At 45.1% G+C, this 25,115-nt stretch overlaps 1 protein-coding gene across 2 annotated transcripts in view; it reads left to right on the forward strand.

Annotated features, from left to right (window-relative positions):
- The window catches only part of CCDC181 (coiled-coil domain containing 181), a 393,765-nt gene extending 379,423 nt beyond the window's left edge, over positions 1 to 14,342 (forward strand). For both annotated transcript variants that reach the window (XM_078658319.1, XM_078658320.1), the window contains one exon: positions 796 to 14,342. In XM_078658319.1, the coding sequence (XP_078514445.1) occupies positions 796 to 958 (163 nt within the window). In that variant the 3' untranslated portion in view covers positions 959 to 14,342. The remainder of the gene's footprint in view (positions 1 to 795) is intronic.
- The last annotated feature ends 10,773 nt before the right edge of the window (positions 14,343 to 25,115 follow it).

The raw sequence follows: 25,115 nt of genomic DNA on the forward strand, positions 1-25,115 counted from the left end.
CCCAACATGGAACCCACTAGTGTTGCTGCCACTGTTGTCAACCCAAAAATACCTGGCAATAAGACAAATGCGGAAGGAGTCTGCTCAAATACCGAGATGATTTTTCAGGCCATTCATTCCAGCTGTTTGTCCCTCAAAGAAAAAATTGTAAGGTTGGGCACAGATGTGGCCACCCCAGGAAAAGACCTATGCAATACATCTGGGAGGGTAAAAATGGCAGAAAACTATATATCCTCACTATAAGACATGGATAAAACTCTGCACAAGACGGTACAGAAGTTACAAAACACCACATAAGAAAAGCGGTCAGAATTGAAGATGCGGCAGGCCGTTCCAGACAGAATAACTTGTACCTCACTGGTTTCCCAGAGGGCTGTGAAGGCCCTCAGCCAGAAAAATTTCCAGAGGCTTTGCTTAGGATCGCTTTACTGGCACATTGGGTCTTAACATGCTTCCTGCTCGAAAGAGCTCAGAGTCCACCGAGCCTTGATATAACAGCTCCTGCCTGGAGGCGGAGGACCCTCCAAAATTTGGCCTTTTTGCAAGAGGTTTTTTAGCTGGGAAAGGATTGCTTTCTTCCAGTTGTGTATACTTTGTGCCTGATTTTATAAAAAGACCCTTCAAGAAAGGTTTTTTTTTCGCAACATGATGCAGCTAGGAAATTTCTAGTCAGTAGCCATCTAGAGTTATTTTTTCATAAAATTGAGACACAATTGCCTTATCCCAGATAATAGCAACAGAATATTTCTAATTATATTGTAGGATGTGCTCATGTGTTATTTTTTATTTTTTCAGGTGGCTCAGGAGAAAAAGGTTACAGAAACGTGCAGAGCAACAGGCAGCCAAAGAACTATCTCGGAAGATGGTGATGGAAGCAAGGCGAGCAAGACAAATTCAGAATTTGCTGTACTCAATTTCCGACACTAAATCCTTAAGGCTCAAAGACCATTTTATTTAAAATGATTTTGCTGTTTGGAGAATATTTGTGTATCCTGTATGCTCATAATATTCATTCTTTTTAAATCTCCTTGAAAGGGAACCAACACTTCTTACTGCGAGCTGTCCTATTCCTATGAAGGAATGCATTTGCAGTTTCCACAAATAAAATATTTATGTCACTCCCCAAGGTTCTTAATTTGAAAATGCTATGAAACTGGATCACCAAATCAACACCCCCACACAAGCAAATGTCATAATTTTAACATCACTGTGTTGTGAGTGAGGAGTTAGCCGGTTTTGAATTTTAGTTTTATAAATATAGTTTCAGTCTGAAAGTTTCATTATAAAAGCAATATGTACTTCGTAAACAAAATATAGGTAAGCTAAAACATGCACAAGCCCCCCAAATTCACAAATGCAGAAAACCAAACTGTTTTAGTTCTGGCTGTGAACGAAGCGAATTAAAGCTTAGCAGTATCTTCAAGGCCAGTGGTAACCTGTAGGCTCGCAATTTCGTCAGTTTTAAAATATAAAAATAAGAAAGTTAGTATCCGAAGTCAAAGTCGGTCTAAGAGTTTGTAATATGTTCAATCCCATTTTTTGAATATAAATGAACACTAATTGTAATTGAATTTCTATATTCAGCTGCTCCACATTAGATCTTCCAAAATCAATAATTTCATTTCATTAGGATACTTTGGAACAAATATACGTAAAATATTTTGGTGTGTGGCAGCGCCGCAAGCCTTCTAGCTGTGCTGCCATACGTCAAAAGAAAAGGGCAGGAATGAGCCATATCTACAAGATACAAAAAAAACAGTTGATGGACAGAATGCAAAACAATGTCATACATTCACCACAGTACAAAGATCTGGGCCTAAATCCATCGTTTTTTGGCTCGCCATTCCAGTTTGAACCCAGCCATATGCAAATCAGTCTTGACCCTGTGCCCCATGAGAACAGTCCAGCCCGAGATCTACAAGATACAGAGCATTCCTGTCCTTCTTGCCTGCGCACAAATTGCAGCCAAACACCAATGCAGGTACCCTTGCACCATAGTGCAAGGGTGTCTGTGCTGTTGGCATGATTGATTTTATGCAGGAAGGGATACCTCACTGTACAAAAACAATCAAAGGAGGCGATTTCCTTGTTCTATGTGTGCTGCAGAATGCCGTACACGTGAAAAGAGGAAAAAACAAGGAGAAATGTAAACATTTCTCCTTCTAACGCCTGCTTTGACAAGGGGTTAGTTTTGGCACTGACCCAGATTGACGCTATGTTGCAAATCTGGGGCAGTGTTATAAACCATGGGTGTTGCGTGGAAACACCCACAGCAACATCAATGAAATGCCCCTTTCACGCTGACCATATTTACAAGGCCATGAAAAGCCATGCTGGGTGGGTTTGGGTTGCCTTGTAAATATGGACCAGCCTCGGGAGCATCACAGAAGTGACGCTCCGGCAGTGTAAAAGTGCAGCAGGGGCATTGTAAATATGCCCCTTTATTTCTTCACACTTATAGACCATATCGCAAACCCAAAGCAGCAGCACATACGAGAAAGAGTTTTGTTTGCATAAAATATTTTTCCAGTGCCTTGACTACCTTGATCTATTTGCGATGTTCCAGTGGATCCTGTCTACGCTTTTCAATTACTATGTTTATTTGAGCCATGCAAACCTAGAAAAATAATATTTTGAAAGTCTCAATGGGCCTTATTTATGAATGCCTTGCACCACTGTTGCGTCACTTTTCAGTGACCCTGTGGTGGCGTAATCAAAGCGCCACACTGCACCTTATTTACAAAGCCTGCGCCTCATTATTAAGGGTGGGCTGAGTTGGCTGAGTGCCACTTTGCAGAATTCCGCTCCGCACTGCCCCCTGCTGCCACCCACCCCGAGGCTGCTGCAGACTCACCTGGTCAGGCCGGTGCTTCCGTGCGCTGCGCAGTTTTCACAAGAGCTGCGCATGCGCAGTCTTCCCAAGAGTGACGTAGAGCGTCTAGGGAGTCGGACGAGCCTGGAGTGGAGAGAAGTGGAGACTGCCAGGAGGAGAGACGTGACCAGGTAAGCCAGAAAGCAGGGTGGGTAGCACGGCAAACTCCGCTACGCCACAAAGTCAGAGTTTTTTGCTAAACTTTGCATTCCCAGCGGAGCGCCGTGTTGGCAAAACTCCCCATACTATGCCAATACTCCATTGGCATAGTGGAGTATTGTGCCCAGGGTTACACATTATACCTACGTCAAGTATAATGTATGCAGGGTGGGCATTCCCCGGTAAAAAAACGCCCAGCAGAAGTGCAGTAAAATTTGAGATCTCACTGCGACACTTCTTCGACTTGACTACGTCAAATCCGTACGCCAGCTTCAAGCAGGTGTAAGGAGTTGTGTGGGGCCTTTTTCATGGGACTCGCCCCATGTGTTGTGACACATTGTTGGAGTTGCGTCAGGTTACAGACACACTCCAGCAATGCGCATTACTGCGCCACCAGATACGTCAGGGTTTCTAATTTTTCTGTGCAATCCTTGGGACATGCAGCACCGCACTGTAAATACGGCGCATCCACGGTGTCGCAAGGACGGCAAAATGAAAAGTGTTGCATCACAGTTGTTCCCCAGTGATGCAACGCTTTTCATAAATGAGGCCCAGTATCTTTCAATAATTTGGATTTGCCTCAGTTGGTTCTTGCCTAGATTCTAGTGTGTCCATATATATTCTTTTGTCCATTATATATTTATTATGTTAAATGACAAAACTGTCATTCGGGAAAGTGGTGGTTCTCAATTAAGATCAAGAACCAACAAAGAATATTTAAACCATATACAAATGCTTTAAAAATATCAGTTCAACTGGCATTTTAGTAAATGATCCAGCTGCCTAAAAACCACTGAAATACCTCAAACTGATGTAGCTGTACATTTTTCATTTCATAGAGATGAAAGGCTACCGCAGTTTCAATCACAGGTAATCCATATGCAGATGTAAATTACACGTATCATGCCCAGGACATGGGCTGTATTCCAGTCAGTCTGCATATTTGTAAAAGTGTAATTGCTTTCAGAGTCTGTGATGTGATGGAAGTTGCCATTAGTGAGAATAAAAAATGTCCTAGCTGTAGTAACGGAAAGTTTCAAATCTATGAAGGACTCTGAGGCAAGAATTATACATATCTCTCTTTATTTTATTTCACTGAAGCCTTTACAAAAGAACATCACAGAACTACTATTCCCATGAACCTTTGGGAATAGTAAACAAAAAGAAGATCATAACAGTGTGCACCAATAGTCAATCAAGTCCAGAACACAGCCAATCAGGACTCACATGCCGTAATATACATCATCACCATATCCCCACTGTCCTCTTTTGAAGCGTGAGCCAAGCGACCTTCCAGATTTAAGCATCCTGTCTGACGGAGTACGAGCCTAGGGAATATAAACAGGAGTGATTACCCGCCGGTCGATTTTGATGGAAAAACAATGTTAATAGCCAGTCAAGCAGAATATTGATACAGATAAGCAGAAAAACAAGGTGCAATCATAGTCAGACAACCTTTGCCTCTCCCATTCTTCACTTTGGCGAACTCTTTCTCTTTTTTGCTTTTATGTAAAAACCCTAGGTACCTAGCAGCCAGGGGGAGCGAGTCGGAATGCAACACTCCGGGGTAGGATAATCCTCTCCTCAGAGTCCTTAATAGAATTGAAACTTTCGGATACAACAGCTAGGAAATTTTCCATTGTATGTTGAGGACCAGATGCGAGGTTTATATATGTTCAAAGCTTGTCTACCACCAACTGAGCCACATCAAAAACAGGCTTGCAATAGAACCTTTTGTAGGTGGAACCAGTCTGCCACATTCATGTCTTCCAACCTTGCACCCAGACTAAAGGCCTTAGAAGGCATGGTTCCACGGGAAGAGTGAGCACCAAACATTTATAAAACAATGCCTGCCTCCTCCATCACCCCCCTTAGCTAACGGGCTATCATAGGGGAGGAGACTGCCTTGTGGGGTTTGCGTAGTTATATGAGAAGTTAACACTCACCCGGAGGTCTAAACTCTTCCGTCATCTCCTCATACGCCTTGAAGCACCACATCACACTTAGCCTCAGGGAAAGCCAGATAAGAAATCCCTCCGATATGGCACTTAGTGCGTCTGCTGACTGTGAAGGAAACTCCAGAGGTTCTGCCCATGATTTCTAGGGCTCACACGTCGGATACCCGTCCACATGAGATAAGGCAGAGAAGCATCACTAACTTCGCCAACAACTCCTTCTTGGATAGGAAGGTATTTGGTTGCCAGGACAGAAACAGGTTGAGAACCTGGTTAACGTCCCAGAGAACCGAGTATCATGGTTCCGGGGGAAAAGACAGCCTCATGCTTCTAAGAAGGGGGCATACAAGAGAATGTTCTCCAACCAGGGAGCTGTCAACTGGCACTAGACCAGCAGAGATGGCTGAGTGAAAGGTGTTCACGGAACGATAAGCCAAGCCGCCTTGGGAGGAGAGAAAATTCAACGTCGGAGGGTTGAGTGTGGCTTCGGGAGAAGCCGAACCCTTGATGAATGTGTGAGTACAGGGCGGTGTTCCCACTCCGGCCCGAGTTGAGAGAAGTACTAATGCAACTCGGGTAAGAAAGACGAGTCTGGTTACTCTGCATGAACCAAGTAAGGCAAAAATGTATTGTTTAAAGCGTTGACTATAGCCAAAGTATTGAAATTCTCAAAGCATACCTAGAGGGATCAGGACCCTAAGGAAGGCCAGAGGCCCGCTAGGATGATTGGCTGAAATATGTCGGTAGGAGCAGAAGGGGTGTTGGAGAGGTAACTTCTCCTACACAACCAACCATTATTTTTAACCCTGTCAAGTGGGACCATGAATAAAGTGAGTATAAAGGTTACCACTAAGACAGTTCCAGTATTTTCTTTTCTCTGCATTTTTGGGATCTCTCATTTTGGAGGACTATCTCATTTTCTTTCTCTTCTTTCTCAAAACAATCAGAGCTCCACCCTGAGTTTTGGTCTGCACCAGGGTAATTGTAGCGGCCCAATGATGAAGCATGCCACTATTTAGTGGGTGAGGGCAGTCTTTAACACTCCTGAAGGTTTGCTTTCAGATTCTGGTTTATAACTGATTTTCACCTTTTCTATCCTTCTCCCACTCATTTGAAATATACAATCACCAAGGGGATATTTTCCAGGTTTCCAGTTGGCTGTGTTTGCACAGTAATGGGCATAGTTCCTTCTCTTTTTGTGAGTTTAGAGAAAATTCAACACCTGGACAACATCGGCCCCCACAGGATCGCAACCCCGTCACACACACCAACTAATCCGTCTCGCCAAGCGGATCAGTATCCTTTGACGGTGCTTCCAACCATGGATTTGCGAGAAGGTCCTCAGCTTCTTGCATAAGGTCTGGGGACGACCATCGGCCCCTGAATTCCGTCATGCTATCAAGGTAAGGGAGCCCTTCAGCAGCGGAAAATCGCAAGACAAGTTCCAGAAGAACCAGAAACCATACTTGAGACCTCCAACTCGGGCTAATCATGACCACATCCACTCCCTGATGGCGTATGAGGGCAGATGCCCAGGTGATCATTGCAAAGGGGGGAAATGCGTAGTCCTTTTCCGGATTCCAGTCCTGCAGGAAGGCTGCCCTGGCTACCGCCATTGTGTTTGGCCACCAACTGAAAAAATGAGGTAACTGATTGTCCAATCAGGAGTCAAACAGATTGATAGAGAACAGCCCCCAAATCCTCTGGAAGGACTCAAAGACATCCGGGTGCAGTTTCCAAAGGCTGGAGTCTCACAAATTGCCGGAGTGCCTGTTTGCCACCTAATTCTGGGGTATGTAAGTACTCAGCCGTGACCGACACCTGGTGCTGAAGGCAGTATTGCCAAAAGCTGGTCACCAGATCTGACAGTGCCTTTGACCGCATGCCTGCCAAGTGGTTGATGTAACACACCGCAGATACATTGTCCATCTTGGGAAGGACTCATGACTGAATTGTGTCCTTGGTCCAACACTGGCCGGCAAAGGAGCCAGCTAGAAGCTCCAGGCAGTTGATATGCAGTTTCTGTTCCAGAGATGACCAAACGCCTCCTGTATAGAAATCTCCACACCGAGTGCCTCATCCTGATCTGCTGGCGTCTGCTTTGATGACAATATCCGGGGAAAACCCGAAGATCGCCCTGCCATTCCAGGCCTCCATGTGAGCAAGCACACTGCCTATCTCCTTTTTAGCTTCTTGTGAGAGGGCTACTCGTTGTGGGTATCTGTAGTCCTTGCACTGATGGGCAACCTCTAACCGTTGAAGGGGGCGGTAATGGAACAGGTCTGGGAATATCACCTGGATGAAAGAGGCAAGGAGGCTGACTACGCGGGTGATTTGTCGCAGGGAAACATGAGTCTTTGCCAGGGACTTGCGCAGCTTGTGTCATATTTTGGATATCTTGCATGGGGAAGGCTCAGAGTGGCTCTGAACGAGTCTGTACAAAACACAGGAAAGTGACTGATTGAAAGGGACCCAACAGAGATTTCTTGTCGTTGATGAGAAACCCCAGATCCTGCAGCAAATTGAAGAGACAATTGGCGTGACCATTGAAGCATGAGAAGCATGTCATCCAAATAGACGATAAGGTGAATCCCTTGATCCGAAGGTACTCCACAACCGGTTTGAGAACCATTGTGAAGCACCATGGTGCTGAAAAAAGTCTGAAAGGCTGGGTGGCAAACTTGTTTGTCTGGCCGTGCCAGCAAAACCTAAGAAACCAGCAGTGCATGGAAAGATCATGATGGCTAGATAAGTACCGTTCAGGTTCAGCAGCACCATCCAATCGGACAACCGCAGGAGGTCGTGGAGGAGGTGGCTTGTTCAGCAATAAAGCATTATGACCAATAACGGCACTGAATAAACAAAAACAAATATCAAAGACCTTTTTTTAACAAAGGGTTAACGCAAATATAGAGGTAAAGAAAGAATCTACTCAATTTGACTGAGAGCAGCAAAGAAAGAGGACTGTGGGGATATGGTGATGATGTATATTACGCCATGTGGAGTCCTGATTGGCTGTTTTCTGGACTTGATTGACTAGTGGCGCACACTGTTTTAGGTTCATTTTTTTTTCCTATTCCAAAGGTTCATGGCAATAGTAGTTCTGTGATGTTCTTTCGTAAAGGCTGCTGTGAAATAAAGTGAAGAGAGTTATGCATAATCCACGCATCTGGTCCTGACATAAAAATATGGATTTCATTGGTTTTAAAAAAAATCTTTTTATTATTTTTAAAACAAAGAAGAAAAAGAAATAGACACATCCGGTGCCATACATTCATACACAATAATGGATTGGACAGATAGTTTGACAGGATAGACTTGGAGCAACAGAAGGATTCCTGATGCGCCTGCGTTGATAGGTCTAAAAAAGATATTGCAACAATACAATCAAAAAACAGTTTAAGCACAAGCCATCCAATCCCGCCCACTCTGTATAATCAGGATAATAAAAGAAGCGAGGCCACCGGACATTAGAATTTAAAAAAAGGAAAGACTAAGGAAAGAGAAACAGAAAAAGGACACACCAAGAAAATAATAAACCCATCCCCCCCACCCTGCACCCCTGCATATGGCTTTCGCCTAACCCCAACTAGCAGCGTGCCTGTCGCCCCAACTAACTAGGTTCCAAAGATGGAAAAGAGAAAAACATGGGGGAGGGCATATACGTATAGGCTCCCAGCCCCTTTTCCCCCCTGCCAGAGAGGTTGCACCCCCTATAGTAAAATACAATGTATCAGAGACCATAGTAGAAGAAAATTGGGGGGAGCCATAATACACCGCCCACCCTCACGTAAGTCCAACAGTTACAGATCAAACACCCATTTGAGCCAAACCAACCGCCCCGGTCAATCCATCTCAGCCTTGACCCCTCCGAACCATCACATGAACCCCTCCCAGTAAGACTAATATGCCAACGAGAGAATCAAAGTGGAAAAGGAATCCAACAGGAATCAGTCCATTACTACTCGAAGTCAGTGAGTCCACGAGTACTGCAGTAGCACAAAAGAGCTCCCTCCTGGAAGGATAGTCTCAATGTAGTTTTTCCGGCAATCGTCCGGTCACCAAGACAGGAAAGTATGAAAACAAAGTGGAAGAATAGTCAACAACAAAAGGCTCCGGGAGGGGAACGTCAATCGATACATCCAGAGTTAACAATGATGGAGGGCTTAGCGATGTGCTCATAACTTCAGGAATACAGTTCTCAGGAGCATCACCCAAGGGTTTCGACACTTGTTTCCTCACGGAGTCCTCGCACAGAATCAAAATGGCCGTTGCTTGAATCGCAGCCGGTTGTTGTTCCTGCAGTGAAGCAGGGTCCGGTTCCCCAAACACCATCTCAGATAGGCCCGTATTCATTTTTTGTATCAGGGCATCCATATACGAATGAAACGCCCCGAGCGCTGTCAATACTGACTTCAGCGATAGCTCATGCTCCGTTCGGTCCGTCATCTCCGGCCCGGTACCAATCGTGATCACCTCCCCCGGTGACTCCGGTACCCCCGGGGGAACAAACAGGACCATGAACGGGCAGTGTCGGAGGGTGACTTTGTTATATGCGGCAGTAATCCGCTCGTCGACACCGCAGGCAAGCCCCCGACCCCCTGAACCCAGGCGGGAGCAAAAACCCGGGTCCGCGGGATGGGGACCACCACCCACAGTCGATATCGCACAAGTCACTCCTCCCTCATTGGTAAGTAGTCAGACGACCGCCAACAAATCCAGGGCGAAAAAGAAACCTCCACTTCGGTGGACCGGACCCTGCTTGAATCACTCGGCCGATGTTGTTGAACTGCAACCCGGCTATGCAAATACTCGAGGCCCCGGCTTCCCCGCTGGACTAGGCCACAAACTTAGACTCGACGCAACTCCGTCAAACAAGCCGATCAAAATTTCAAGATTATACCATCGGAGTGCGGAACAGTTCATCTACACGGAGGTAGGGCGTTAAAACAGGATAATGGACAGGATCATCCGGCAGGATACGGAGGTCGGCAGAGCCGGGAGCCTAAGCAGCCATCTTGTTTGCCAGCGTAGCTCCTCCCCCATGGATTTCATTGTTGATGTTGTCATTGGGGATGTCAAGTGTTAGATCATGTAAGCTGCACTGGGTGTTTTTATGGTTGTGTAGCTAATGTTAACTAGGAAACGTCAGCAGTTTTGCATCAGAATTACAACTTGTTCTTCTGATGAACTGTTATGTTGTTTATTTTCATAGTGTTAGCGAGTTACTCATTTTATCAGAGATCAATAACTACCACTTAAAAAGGGTTTATCACTGAATGTGTTTAGTATTCTTATGTTATACTTGGACACGTTCTTGTATTTTGCTACACATCTCCCCTGTGTGCAAAGCCAAGCCTGGTGGGCTCTGAGGGAAGGTCATGGCTTTCGGCCAAGTCCTCTGCTGAACCTTCCTGGAGTACATATATCTATTGGTCTTTGGGGGCAGGTAATAGACATCTGACACGCATGTGGCCAGCTTCCTTTTGTTCCTATATTTCTTTTTAGTGTCTTTCCTTCTCTTCAGGACCTCATTGTGTCTTTTTGGGCATCCAATATGAAGGAGTCTGGACAGATTCACAAATTATATGTATTCCATTTTCACCGGACTAGAGAGTCATGTCAATAGCGGATTCATAATCCACCAAAAACACCAATGGGAGAAAAGGAGTTTCAACCAATCATATTTCATTTTCAGTTGAAAGTTAAGTGGATGAACTGATTCCCGAATATACATACATTTTCTTTTAAAACACTATAGGAATTTAGACCAAAGCAATCCCAGAAAGCAAATTAGACCAAATGCAATCTACTATTCCAAGTGTGGTATAAATCTAGATATTCAGAGTTGTTTGCCTAGCACATCAGCAAACCTTTCAAGGCTATTTGAGTGGGTGTTACTACTTTTGTCTGCCTGCCACCGACCAATTTGCTTACAAAGCTTTCCAGGATTGATCATCAGTGTAAGGTTATTTTTTGTGCAGATTTGTCGAACTGGGGCAAATTTATTAGCAATAGAAAATTTGTTTTATCCAGACTTATAGTTGACCATAATGACAGGCTCGCCATATATATTAAATAACACTTCAAGGACTTTTCTCACAGCACAATATAATTACCGTCTAAAAGTAAAACTGTAGGTAATCCATTACATCATATGAGAAATGACTGGGTGTAAACTGCTTAGTTTTCCGTTAATCACAATAATTTTCTGGGTTCAAGCTAACAGACCATTGAGTGGGGAAGGTCTTTGAAAAGAGGAGTTTATGTAGGCCCAGCCTTATTCTGGTAATTAAGCTGTTCCTTAAGCCCTGACTCTTAAAAGATATGAAAACCAAATCACGACTCCAACCATATGCATATTTTTTTGCATTTCTAAGCCTAGGATTAAATGTCTAAAATATTTGGTAAAAAAACTTTGTAGTATAAGGCAAAGGAATTTGCCTTTTAATGTAAAAGATAGGAGTACTCAAGCCACAAGAAAGAGATTAGGTGATCACGGTGAAGACAGAAAGTGCTGGGTGATCTGTTTGATAATGATAACCACTGGAAAGGTTGTTGGCCTAATCACTTAAAAGGATGATTAAGAGGTCTAGTATATAAAGAGAACATTATCTGTTGAAACATGAATGAAATTCAAATGTACACTACTGCACTGAAAATTTCAAGTGATTCCCTCTTACATTTGAACATGAAGGGAATCCTGCATCCACACTTTCCATGCTCCAAGATCATGTAGTTAATTGGTTATTTTTCATTTTTAAGGCTGCATGTTTTAAAACAAATGAAAGGATTTGGTCTGTAATGTTGGATATAGATACTGGCAGACTAATTTTCTCTTTCTGAGATTGCAGAAAAAGCACTAGAAAAATGATGGACTTCTCCTGAGAAAGCTTCATTTGTAAGTGAAAAACAGATCAAATGAGTATACTAACTTACCTTGAAGACATCTTGGAGAACCAATTCCAAACATAGTAGAGCGAATGTTGCAAAACTTTGTCAGTGCTTATAAAATTTAGCCAATCATTTGACCGAATATGCTAGAAAGGCATGTCCAGCTAGGCCTTTGGGAATACTCATTAAGGAAAATAGTGTCATGCATGATCCTTACATATTACAGCAAGTGCTGATGACTGAAGTTCAAAGGGGATCATATATATATATATTTTGACTACACTTACTGCTTTCTCAGATCAGAATAGTGAAATCTGGATAAATTGCACGTTACAGTATAAACAATATTATTGATATCTGTTACACAAAGATAATACGGTGAGTCATATACATTACTAAAACAAATGTGATTAGGGAAGATGTGTATTCAAGCGTACGCAAATGGGTTACCCTGTTAAATACATGACAAATGTTTTAGTGCTAGTGGCCTGTGCCATAAGCAAGTTTAAGTTTTTTTTAACTCTTCGGTCTAATGTCTGATCTGACTACTCAAAACCAAAACCGATTTGTAATTATGCATGGTGTTATAATTCACAGTTCCTTGACACATCTTTTCTGATATCAAATTCAGATGCGGTAAACAGTGACTGCATAAATCTAACAGATGTGAACCAAATAATTAATTTGTGCCAGAGTTTGCTAGAATCAACAGCAAGATTAATTTTGGAGACCTGGGACTTCAATTTTTTACTGGTGTTTAATTTTATGCACGTAATGGTGAAAAGTCTACTGTGCTACGTACGTTAAAGCACTTATGCAAGAAACAGCAGGAAAATGCATTTTCTAGTGTAACCTGCAGGGAGGTTCTAAGCAACACCTCTGCCGAGCCCTACCCACCCACAAGCAAGAAGAAACGGCTACCATTTTCTCACTTGAATCACTGGGGTTAGGTAGATCGCATTGTGCGTCTGAGTGATGCCCAAATGTTGTCTGGAACAGACACTGTCATTGACACTCAAAGCAGAGGGTTGCAGTGCAACCACTGACCATACGGGCAGATAAGTCCTCTCCATTTTCCAGGAACAGCCACAACACCTGTCGAGACAACAACAAAATGTGCAAATGTGCAAGGGCCTGCTGCTCCAATCACACTGTTCTCTTCAGGAACATGAAAGTAGCCTGCCAAAATAAATCACATCTCTCAAGTTGACCCACGTCGGTAGCCTATCAACTGCTTTCCAGATCTTGACAAACTACTCCCCACTGACATGGAACAAGCTGAGATCTCAGCATGAATGGGAAACACTGTGTTAAAATTACTTGAAGCAAAAGGCAAAATGTAATTGGTGCTAGTGGAGTGCAACAATCCTCAAACAAAAATGTTTGACACTGGTACTTTTTCATAGAAATTAAGCAGTCTGAGCGTTTATTATTTAATGACTAAAACGCCCATGGCTCATGTGTAGTCTCAAGAGTATTTAATCAGGTGCAGAGCAGCATATTATAATGTACAACAACGGGCTTTAGTTTTAAGGCCAAAGAAACATTTCACGTTAGCATGTATTATATTTATTGGCTTTTTGCCTAATCTGTCTCTAAGTTGCAACCTGCCTCGTATATTTCTGCTCTCTCCCTTTTCACCTGGCACCTTCTATTCCCTGTGATCGCAAAAAATGAGGTGCAAACAAGAGTGCTGAAACAGCAACTTCATAGTCATTCGCCCTCTCACTAACACTGTGTGGGGTGAAAGTGGTGGGTAAGTATTCATTTATGGAGAAGGGTGTTTGTTGTTAATCCGTACCAGTATGTAATAAAATGAGTGTGAACATACAGTACATTGGAAAATTCCATGGCGAAAATTTTGACAGCTGAAAAGAATAGGGAGCAGATAACATATAATTTAAAGTAATCAAACAAAAGGAATAGTCTTTCAAACCTAGAGAGGAGTTCCACGGTAGCAGTATTTCATGACAGAAAAAGTAGATAGCTAAAAAAATTAAATTAAAAATTAAATGACAGCAAAAGTGTGTGTGCGCGTGTGTGTAAGAGAGAAATATTAACATTATTTATAGTAGTTGTGCATGCTAATCGGTTAATTGTTAAAGTTTAAAGTATTTTTAAATCCTGAGGTCAAGGCTAATGACCTTTTATTTTTGTATACAATATTTTTGAAAGATATTTAAAACGATTGTGTATACTTACCATAGTAAAACGTGTATCACAAGAAAAACAAAGATTTTTGTCTGATGAACACTTTTCAAATGACAGATAAGGTATTGTGTTTTTAAAATTTTAATTATATATTTGAATACTCAAAAGTGCAATATATTTGGACCAAATGCAAAAAACGTGTTTACATCTGTGCATCTATTGTGTGTCCAAAGACCTAGTGACTGGTTGTACATCATTGCAAAATCTTGTTTTGTGTGGATATGGTTAATAAACAAAATGAGTGCATAGTCGCCATGTGTCATTTGACTTTTGATTTCTGGTTCTTCTTGGTTGGTATATTTAATTGTTGCAGGATATGAACTATTGGAAACTTGTTTCTCCCACACAGCATCAACAGTTAATGTCAACAAAGGGTACCTTTTTCAGACTTTTCAGACTGACAGTATTTCGAAAGATGTCCGTTGTGGGAATGAGGCTAAAACCCTCAAACATGAGGAAGCAACATAGGGACACGTTTCATTGGATATTTTTCTTGCATCTAAAATTAAAATAACCACTATGCTCAATGTTGTGCTCCTAGGACATTAGAATAGTATGGGCCTGATTGACAAAGCCCTTTATGTGCGAAAATGGACACATTTACGCTTGACAGCTGTCCACAAAGGAATATATTTCGGGTGTAAATAGTTCTACTGCTGCGTACTCTCGTGAATATGGACAGATGTGCACACGAGGGTGGGAAGAAGCAAGTGCTTAATTTGAGCCAGTGGTTTCTGGTGCTCGGCACCGGCACTTGATTTGTCAACACCAGAACTTGTGGCAGTGTGCCACAAGGTAGCCTGCTGTCTGAGATGACCACAAAAACAGTCAATTATTTATTTGGTAGACATTAAAAATGACTATTAAAGTCGGAATTGTTACACTTGTAAGAGTGTGATAGTTAGTAGTTCTGTTGGTATTAGCATTGGCGTGTGGTGCAAGCTGCAGTGGCCTCCTGAGGAGAGCCCTGGCACTTAAATTAAGCACTGGAAGCAGGAGGTTAAAGGCATTGATTGCTTCAGAGTTTGTGAACACCCACAAACTGATACGTTTCTCAAATTCCTTTTAAAAAAAAAAAATCTTTTTATTGACGTGGGTTTTCAAACATTTACAGTTACATGTATCAGCATACATTACAGTTTGCACGTTCGTAATACATCAGAATGATTACCGTATCACTGAACATAATTACATCAGACAACTCAGAGTGTGTTGTGTGTAAACATCCCTAAGCAATTAGATACTGTGCTGCCTAGGCAGGTTGACTGTAATGGAGCTACCACATATAATGGTAGAATCTGTAACAATCAACTGTTCAAAGCTGAAGTTACTAAAACATGCCTGCACCCGCCACCCGCCACCCATATCAGGAGAAGCGTTGTGACAAATGAACATGATTGGGTTAGGAAGACTCCCCTACGGAAGCAGCGACTTGCAGTAGTAGAGGGTGAGGCAGCGGCTCCCTGGTGAGAGGATGGAATAGGTGCAGGATGTTCTGAAGGTCCCACGTGAGAGAGTTGTGTAGGGAATTGTTGAATCCAACAGGGTCAGGCTGCAAGCCGTCTAGTGAGTCTGATGGGGATAATAGTATGTAAATCCTGGTGCTTGTGTCAACCCTAACCCTAATTTTTATATGTTGCTGAATCCACTGCTGGGCCATGAAAAGTATCCTGTGTATTTTACTCTGCTAAGTGCTTGGCACTCTCATGCGTGAACTGCAACTATGTCATTGGATATTGCTCGAAGGATTCTGTATATGACTGCTCAAGTTTTGTAGAAAATTTATACATAAAGTTCTTAAAATAAAAAAGTTGCACGTGGAGTGGTGGTGTCCTCCAGTTGGCAACAAGTGAACCAATGGTCCACCCATTGCAGCTGCAAAGCCAGGTAGTACTGTTGAAAATTCTGTACTCCCAGTCCTTTCTGATCTGTTGATAGAGCCTGGCGAGAGCTACCCTGCATATTTCCACATGTAATATAAAGTCGCCTGTCAACCGTTCCAGAGTGTGGAAAAATGGCTTTGTGATATATAGATGTAAATCAACAAAATAGTAGAACAGGCACGGCAGCATGACCATCTTTTTAAGGGCTATTCGGCCCGACAAGGTCAGTGGCAGCATATGCCAGAAAAACATTTGTGCATTTAGTGTTGTCAGTACCTGGGTCAGATTCCCATCCATGAGATCTGCTGATGCTTGATAAATTTGGATTCCCAGATAACAGAATGTGTTGAGCTGCCAGGCCAGCCGCCCCCCTTAACCCGTTCCGTGCTCCGACTCGAGCACTACCTCCCTGGTGCTGCGAATGACCATTGACCGACCCAGCCACGCCCACTCATCAGAACGCCCGCACTGCGGCGGAATGTTTGCCACAGTAAACAGGTTAATCTGCAGGGCAGGGTCTGGTGTAATGCTACCACACCAGACCCTGCCCTGCAACATTAATAACAACATTTAGCTCAGTTAACTCTAAGGCCCGACACCTCTGCAAACCTGGTGAGGAGCTGTGCTATGGTTGCAGGGACTGCGTGAATGTCCTTATTGTGCAAAAGCATCTCAACTGCGTAAACAAAAAGAGTTGAGTCCATCACTGTGTGGAATGCCCCACTGCTGCCGTGGGCTACTGGCTCCATTGCCAGGGAGAATAGTAGCGGGGACAGCGGACATCCTTGGTGTGTACCTCTCTGAATCGGCATAGGTTCAGAGATAAGGCGATCCATTTTCACCCCATCTGTGGGGTCAGTGTAGAGAAGTTTGATCAAGTGAACAATTCCCGTTCCCATGCTCGGCCAGGGTGATTGACTCCAGAATCTGGGGATCACGGTTCGATGGCCGGGGGCAGATTAGCCCAGCACCAGGTGACTCTGGGCAATAGCTTGCTTAATCTTCCCGACGGCCCCCAGCTCCTAGAGACCCTAACGGGTGATGGTTCGCGCTTTACAAATGTGGATTATTATTATATCGTGAAAGCACTTTAAAGAGATAGGGCCTCTCTAGCGAGTTGAAGCCCTTCTCAAGATCAAGTACCATGCATCATGACCGTGGCCAGGTGTGTGGGGCTTACTCAAATATCTGAAAAATCAACGTAGGTTTAGGGAGATGCTTCTGGCCTGACCAGAAATCCTTTCTGGTTAGGGTGGACCAGTTGTGGTACCAGTGGGGCTAGTCGTATGGCCAGGATCTTCACAAGTAATTTGTAGTTATTACATAACTACTGGAATTTGAGGGTTTGCACTTAGGTCGACATTGCTTTTACTTGCAAATAACTCTCCACATGCTCTGTATACACACAGAATCGATCAGTTGCATCATGTGTGCAAGTAAGTATGATGTAATCTAGGGCTTTTAGGCTACCTCCAGAAGCGACAAATTGGGCCCACAGTGGCACGCCCGAATGCACCCTTGGCCCACCCAAATAAAAATTCCGGGAGCTGGGCCTGTTTAGGTAAGGTGCCGCCCTCAGGGCGGGCAAGCACATGATGTTTCACTTCTCTCCTCACCGGGCCTGAGGGGCAGAATCAATTCTCTGTGACTACTCTCTGCACACCCTAGGAGGCAGTTAGGCTCCATCTTCAAGCCTGCGGGGGCTCGCCACTCAGGAATCACCCATGGCCGCTAGCCCGCAGCATGAACACGGAGCTCTTATCAGGTGCCGGCTATCGCCCCGCACCATCGGCAAAGCGGGCATGGCCATCGACACAGCAGGCAGGCCAACACCACTATCCCCCTCCCCCATCCCCGGGAGCTAGCACCAGCCCCCAAACCCCAGTCTGGGCCATGGGGTTCCCTCAAGGCACTATGCACTTTCCCGCCCAGCACAGGGCCCGTGGCTCACAGACACAGGTAACTTGTTGAGGCGTGTTAGGCCACTACGACAGGACCCCCACGCCCATCTGGCGCTTCACCTCTCCTCCCGCAGCACTGTCTCCACTCCTAGCAGCACATGTAGCCCAGGCGCGAGGCCGATGGCAGCAGGGCCTCTTGATGCATAGCAGATCTAGGCAGTGCTTTAAATGGGCTGGTACTCACAGGTACTGAGTACCGGCACTTCTTGTTTTTATCAAGCTGAGTACCGGCACTTTTCCAGTGCCAATGAGAGATTAGGCCGATGCCTGAGGGACAGCTGTGTCCCGTTTATTTGGCAGCATGTTTGCCGTTTTGGCGTCTGTCTGTCTCCTTCAGCTGAACTGCCTGCTGAGTAGCTGCCGCAGGGGCAAGTGGGCGTTAGCTCCTAGATGGAAACTCATATTGTCATTAACCGCCCCCTGCCGGGCCTCCATGCTGGGTCGTCTTGTTATTAGTGTTTTGCACATTGGTAGCACTCTGCGCATGCTCTCGAACCTGCAGTTCTCACTGTCTGCCACTGCAAACTCTCTGGCCGTGGAGCCTTCTACCGAGGGAAGAGAAGGAGAATGGGATGAAAGAAGGTGAAGAGTGAGGGGGCAGAGATAGAGTGAGCAGCGGACAGTTTAAAGGGGGGGAAAATAGAGACAGAAGGGGTAAGTGCAGACCCAGATGGGGAAGAGATCGAGATGGCTATGGAAAGAGTAACAGAGGCACAGAGATGGCAGATTAGAAATAGAAAGAGTGATAGTGAAGGATTATAGGATACCTTTGGGGTAAAGAGAGTGGGGCAGTGACAGAAATGGATACAAATGGGAGAGAAGTGAGGGGGAGGGATCGAGAGATTAGAGATGTGAAGTTTGATAGAGAGTATTTGTCTTCTGGTTTGTGTGTGTTTGCCTGGTTATGTGTATGTTTGTGTGTAAGAGAGGAACTAAATCAGAGAGGAAGAAAACCAGGACACTCAGGAGGTATTTGAAAAGAAATACGCCTAATGCTTGTTATTAATGATGCTATGCCCAATCTCGCTCGTCCTGGTGCACATTGATAGTACTGTTGATGGCTTGGCTGCATTTAGGGTTTAGAAGCTCTTTGCATTGTTTCCAGAAGTACTTCACACCACCCTTTATTAGCATATGTACCTGTTGATTTGCACATATGGAAAAGTTTGAGACAACTGTCTAGGGCAAAATTAATACTCAATAGAAGTGTTTTCTATCATCATGTCCAGGCCCCACCTCTAACCCCTCCCCTAACTCAATCTAATAAGTACCTGCACTTATTTTTTTCCATTTAAAGCACTGGATCCAGGGATAGCTGAGTGGAACTCTGCTACGGTACGTCCGTCATCTTGGCCTTTCAGGGCACGCCCCATCCTCTCAGACTCCTTGTGGCCTAAGATTTACTGCAGCAAAGGGTCAAATTACAAGGGGGACACAGAGAAAGGGGTTTATCGAAGGAACAATTTTCCCCATGTAGAAAAAATAACATTTGTATGTTGGGCTACATTTCTCCAATGCAGAATTGCAATCTGGATTAAACTCCACAATATTGAAACAGCAGATGACGGTACATATTCTGACAGATTACTTGGATAATACATAGAGGAAGCTTGTTTCAAGATTTTTCATAGGTGGGCCGCTGTGTGTATGTATCAGACACGAACATGTTAGAAGGGCGTAGTTGCATCTCCTAAGCTAGGAAAGCACACTAGTTTATGGTGCTGAGCATGGTTGAGGGACAAAATGGTTAATCAGCAGTGACCCAGTCAAGAAAAGGAGATGGTGCCGGGTGAACAGGGGAATCCTGAAGACCCAGGTTCTCCGCCATAACTAGGAACTGAGGTGCTGTGGACATAGCAACTGGGAAAATAATTATCAGAGTGTTGTTTGGAGCCTACCCGGACGTGAAGTGACAGCTTTGGAGAGGGGAGACAGCTCACCTGATGCTGAGGTGTCAGTGAATCAGGTGCATCAAGTTTGCCCAAGTGAGTCTGGTGAAGGAAGGGGGTACTGCTGCCTCGACACTGAGGCCATCAGAGGGGAGCAGACCAGTCTTGCCCAGAGATTACACATATGGGTTCCCTCATGAGGCACAGGTGAATCTTTGTGGGCACACGAGGTGAAAAGTGTCAAATTTTTATTTCATTTGACTTCTGGCAAGCATGGATGGTTCTTTTAGTTTTCATGGGTTGCATGCAGGAGTTACATGCATTCTTTACACACAGATTTAGTGACTGTATCATTGGATTTACTTCGAAGTGTTAGGCTCACAGGGGGGAGCTAACATGCACATTTTTGATTGATTGCTATTCAAATGATGATGGTGGTGGTGAGTGTCATGAAAGAGAGATTATGGGTAATGTAGTTAGTAGTTTTTATTTTCAAAACAGTATGTAATACAAAGGATGATGTAATTCTGTATTAATGATGTTTCAGTAGAATGTTATTTTAGCTCATGTGCAAGTAATAGTACTGATGGGTGTTTTTTTACATCGTAGTTACCCCTGATGAAGGGAATTATCCCAAAATGCATTGGATATCATGTTAAAAGGAAGAGCCACGAGGAATGCTTAGCCCTCTAGTGTTGCTAAGAAAAGCCTGAAGAGGCACTTGTGAAACTGTTGTCAAAAAACATGGATGGAAATGGAATCAAGGAAAATTATTGGATAAAATAGGGAATACTATTGGAATAAAAATGTAATTAAATGGTTGAAATATTGGATAATTATACTTTTGACTATGCATCTTGTTGGGGGGACCTGCGAAGGCTCCCTTCTGTGACAACGCTAACTTACTTGCCAGGCCCAAACCTTCTCTTTTATGACATATAAATCACCCCTAAGGTAGGCCCTAGGCAGCCATATGGGCAAGGTACAGTGTATTTAAAAGCTACTTCAAGGGCTATCCCTCCCGTAGATTATCATGGGGATTGCCTTAAAACATATTTTAAGTGTTATTTGCCGTTAGGAGCAAATAGAAAATTGGAGTTTGGGGTCTCTGAACTCACAATATAAAAACAAATTTATTTAGGAAAGTTGTTTTTTAAAATGCAGAGCTTATGCACTTTAGCACTGGCTAGCAGTGGTGAAGTGCCCAGAACCTAAAGCCAGAAAAACTTAAGTTAGCAAAACAAGAGGCCAGGAGGCAAAAAGTCTAGGGAAACCGCGCCAAGGATGCCAGGTTTAACAAGTTCCCCCAGCTGAAAGTGGTGAGAGCTACCCAACCCCTTGGGAGTTCTCTTCACTAAGGCGGAAGAACCTGGAGAGACCCTCAGCTCTGGCGTGGTCTGTGTCTGGACGGTGTTCCACTGTAAAGTCCATTTCCTGTATGGACAAGGATCACCTCAACAGTTTGGGATTCTCTGCCCTCATCTGTATTAACCATCTGAGGGACCAGTGGTCTGTCTAAACTCGGAAGTGAGTGCTAAACAGGTACGGCCTTAGCTTCTTCAGCACCCACACAAAACAAAGGCTTCCCTTTCAATTGTGCATCACTTCTGTTCAAAAGGAAGTAGCCTCCTACTGATGAAGGCTACAGGCAAATCCAGGCACTCTTAATTTAGCTGATAGCACAGTCCCTATGCCATGCTCTAAAGGTGTCCTTCTGAGCAACAAATTCCTTGGAGAAATCGGAGGCCTTTAGCACGAGTGCTGTGCACATGGCTTCTTTCAGGGTGTCAAAAGCTTTCTGGCATGCCTCTGTCCAGATCACCTGACATGGATGCTTCTTGGAAGCCTGCTATGTGAAGGTGGCAACAATGGTGCCATATCCTTTAATAAATCTCTTGTAATAACCAGTGAGGCCTAAAAAGGGTCTCACCTCTGTCTGGGTCTTGTGGGGCTCCCAAGCAACAATGGTGTCAGTTTTGGGCTGCCGGGGATGCACCTTGCTGCCTCCTACTTGGTGTCCAGGTAAACCACAGAACCCTGCTCTATCTGACACTTACTGAAATACTTCCTGGAGGTGGTTCAAATGGTCCTCTCAACTAGAGCTGAAGACCGCAACATTGTCTGGGTAGGCAGCACTGAAGTTCTCCAACCCAGCAAGGACTTGATTGACCAGCCTCTGGAAGGTGGCAAGGGCGTTTTTCAAACCAAAATGCATAACACAGAACTGGAAATGCCCTTCTGGAGTTGAGAACGCAGACCTCACTTTAGCCGCTTCGGTCAAGGCAATCTGCCAATACCCCGACGTTAAGTCAAACACGCTGAGGAACTTTGCAGCTCCAAGATGATCAATTAGCTCCTCGGCTCTGGAGATGGGGTGTGCGTCAGTCCTGGTGACTGCATTGAGCCCACGGTAGTCTACACAGGACCGGAGTTCATGTGTGACACCTGGAGGGGCAGCCTTGGGAACCAACACCACTGGGCTGTTTGAGGGGTCAATAACCCCTAACACCAGCATCTTCGAGACCTCCTCCTCGATACTAGCCCTCACGTTATCAGACAACCTATACAATTTGTTCTTTACAGGTGTGCAATCCCCAGTATCAATATCATGGGCACGAGTCCAGGGGTAAGGGAGAATTAAGAGGCAAACTGCCCCAGCAACCAGCGGCAATCTCTCTGTTGATCTAGGGTCAGTGTGGAGGAGGGAGGCGGACACCCTCCACTGACCCATCCTGCTCCTTGGAAGATAGGAGGTCAGGAGAGGTTCACTCTCCACGTCCATCCAATCATCAGTAACCAATAGCCTGGTTATCTTAGACCTCTCAAAGTGGGGCTTGAGGTGGTTCGCATCAAAGGGTTCCTAGGAGTTTGATGGTCAACCAGGTAGGTGACATCACTCTTACGCTCCTTTACCTCATAGGTCCCAGACCAGCGGTCTTGTAGAGCACAGGGCTCAATCACCCACACTTTATGACCAGAATAAAACTCAACCAGAGCAGTATTCTGGCCACACCAGCGCTTTATGTCCAGATGGCTAGCTTCCAGGTTCTCTTGTGCGAGCTTCCAGAAGTGGGCTGTCTGATTGCGGAATACCAGCATGTAGCTATTTCCTAGGGTGGCTTCGTAGGAGCTTGCTCCCAGCCTCCCTTAACTAAGCTGAGAGGTCCTCTCACATGGAGTCCATATAGAAGTTCAAAAGGACTGAAGCCAACCCCCTTCTATGGAACCTTCCTGTAGGCAAACATAAGGCATGGCAGGAGGATGTCCCATTGGACCCCGCGGGGGCCCACGGAGAGGACGCTGAGACAACATCCACGGAACAGAGGCTGAACAAACGTCTTGATCAAATCCTAGACGCCATAACGGCAACAAAGGAGTCCCTCCATCAGGACATAACAAGTTGCAACGGGGCTGGGGCTTTTGAGAGCGGATCATTCGAAATTAGTGGATAGAGTCAAGGACTCTGAATTGATCCTTCAGGACCTCAAACCAGCGATGGTCACGGTAGAACGTAAATTGGAAGATGCACTGAGGAGACTCGAGACACTGGAAAAGAAGGCTGAGGATGCTGAAAGTCGTAATCGGCGCAACAACGTCCGGGTTGTAGGCCTACCCGAAAATATTTAGGGGACAGACATGGTTGCTTATATGGAGAACTGGTTCAAGACTACCGTCGCCCCAATGGGCCTCTCTCCTTTCTTTACACTCGAGAGAGCACATAGGGTCCCAGCCAAGCCGCCCGCGCCGGGCCGCCCTCCCCGCCCCGTGGCGGCCAGAGTCCTCCACTATAAAGACAGGGATCTACTGATCCAAAATGCACGCTCAACAGGTCCTTTCCAGGTAGACAATAGCGCTGTGACGATCTTCCCGGATTATACCCAAGAGATACAAAGGCGTAGAGCCTCATACTTGTCTGTTAAGAAAGAGCTTAGGGATGAAGGCATACAATATTCGCTGCTCTTCCCAGCCAAACTGAGGGTGATACTGGATGGGTCAACGCAGTTTTTCCTGACGCCTGAGGACGCTTGGTCTTGGCTAGAAAGGTACAGGGCAGGCACAGATCGTAGAACTAAGGGTGAAGGTGGAATGCCCAAGCCGCCGCGGATTCGCCAATCACAGCGCCTCCACAAGAAAAACAGACTACAAAAGGAGTTGCAACGTGCACAGATAGCGGCAGATAAACAGGGAGCTTTGGCGGCTACAGCGGCGATAACTGGTTCGCAGCAAGAGGACTCGGCCAAGGGGACGGAATCTGAAGAAGACAGGGGACGCTCTGGCACGGAGGTGTCGGAAGATGATAGTACCAAAGGCCCGGAGGTGACGCCCAGATCGGCTGATGATTTGTAGGTTGCTTCTCTCTGTTTCAGTCTCATGGCCAAAGAACTGAGCGTGGTGATATTGGAAGGCCTGGTAACAATTGTGAACTTTATTACTGTGCCTTATTATTGCGGGATGTTGAGGGCTGGGGGCTGGCGCGGGAGCTGCCACCCGCCGGGGTCGGACCACAACCCCATTGCCCTTAAGGCGGCCTTTAGTGGCTACTGCAGGATAGTACTGTGTGATTTGTTAGGGTAGTTTGGATGGGGACTGATAATGAGTTATTGGGACCTGTTCTGGGGGGGAGGGTCATGGAAGTTTTTCGGGGTGTTTTGTGTTTGGGGTTTGGCAGCGCTGGTGTGGGTATACGAACCCTGAGGGAGGAAGTAGACGGGGGAAGCTGTAATGGGACCATTACCTGAGTTGAAATGTATTACATGGAACGTACGTGGATTACATACTATGTCAAGGCGTCACAAGGTACATGCATATTTGATAAGGAGGGGAGTCCAGATAGCGTTGCTTCAGGAGACCCATCTCACTAAACAAGAATGTGTTGCGCTACAGAGGAGGTGGAGAGGTCAGGTGTTTGACACTGCTTACTCTGCGTTTGCCAGGGGGGTGTTAGTATGGGTGCGGGCGGGGATTCCGTTCAAGGCCGCGCATACTGTGATAGATCCTGAGGGTAGGTATGTAGCGGTAGCAGGGAGATTGTATGACAGAGAGGTGGTATTATGTAGCATATACGCACCGAACACAGACCAACCCCGATTTTTTGACGTCATTTCCGGGAAACTGGCACATCTTCTATCAGGCCAAGTGATTCTGGGTGGAGACTTTAATTCACTTACAGATGTAGCACTAGATAGGTCGCACCCCCGTTGGGGGACTCCCAGGTTCGCAAGATAGTGAAGAAGAGAGCGGAGTGGCAGAGCGGATGGGGGCTGACTGACATATGGAGAGTGCAGCACCCT

Source organism: Lissotriton helveticus, chromosome 8 (assembly GCF_964261635.1).
Source record: "Lissotriton helveticus chromosome 8, aLisHel1.1, whole genome shotgun sequence".
In the NCBI taxonomy this organism is placed as follows: Eukaryota; Metazoa; Chordata; class Amphibia; order Caudata; family Salamandridae; genus Lissotriton; species Lissotriton helveticus.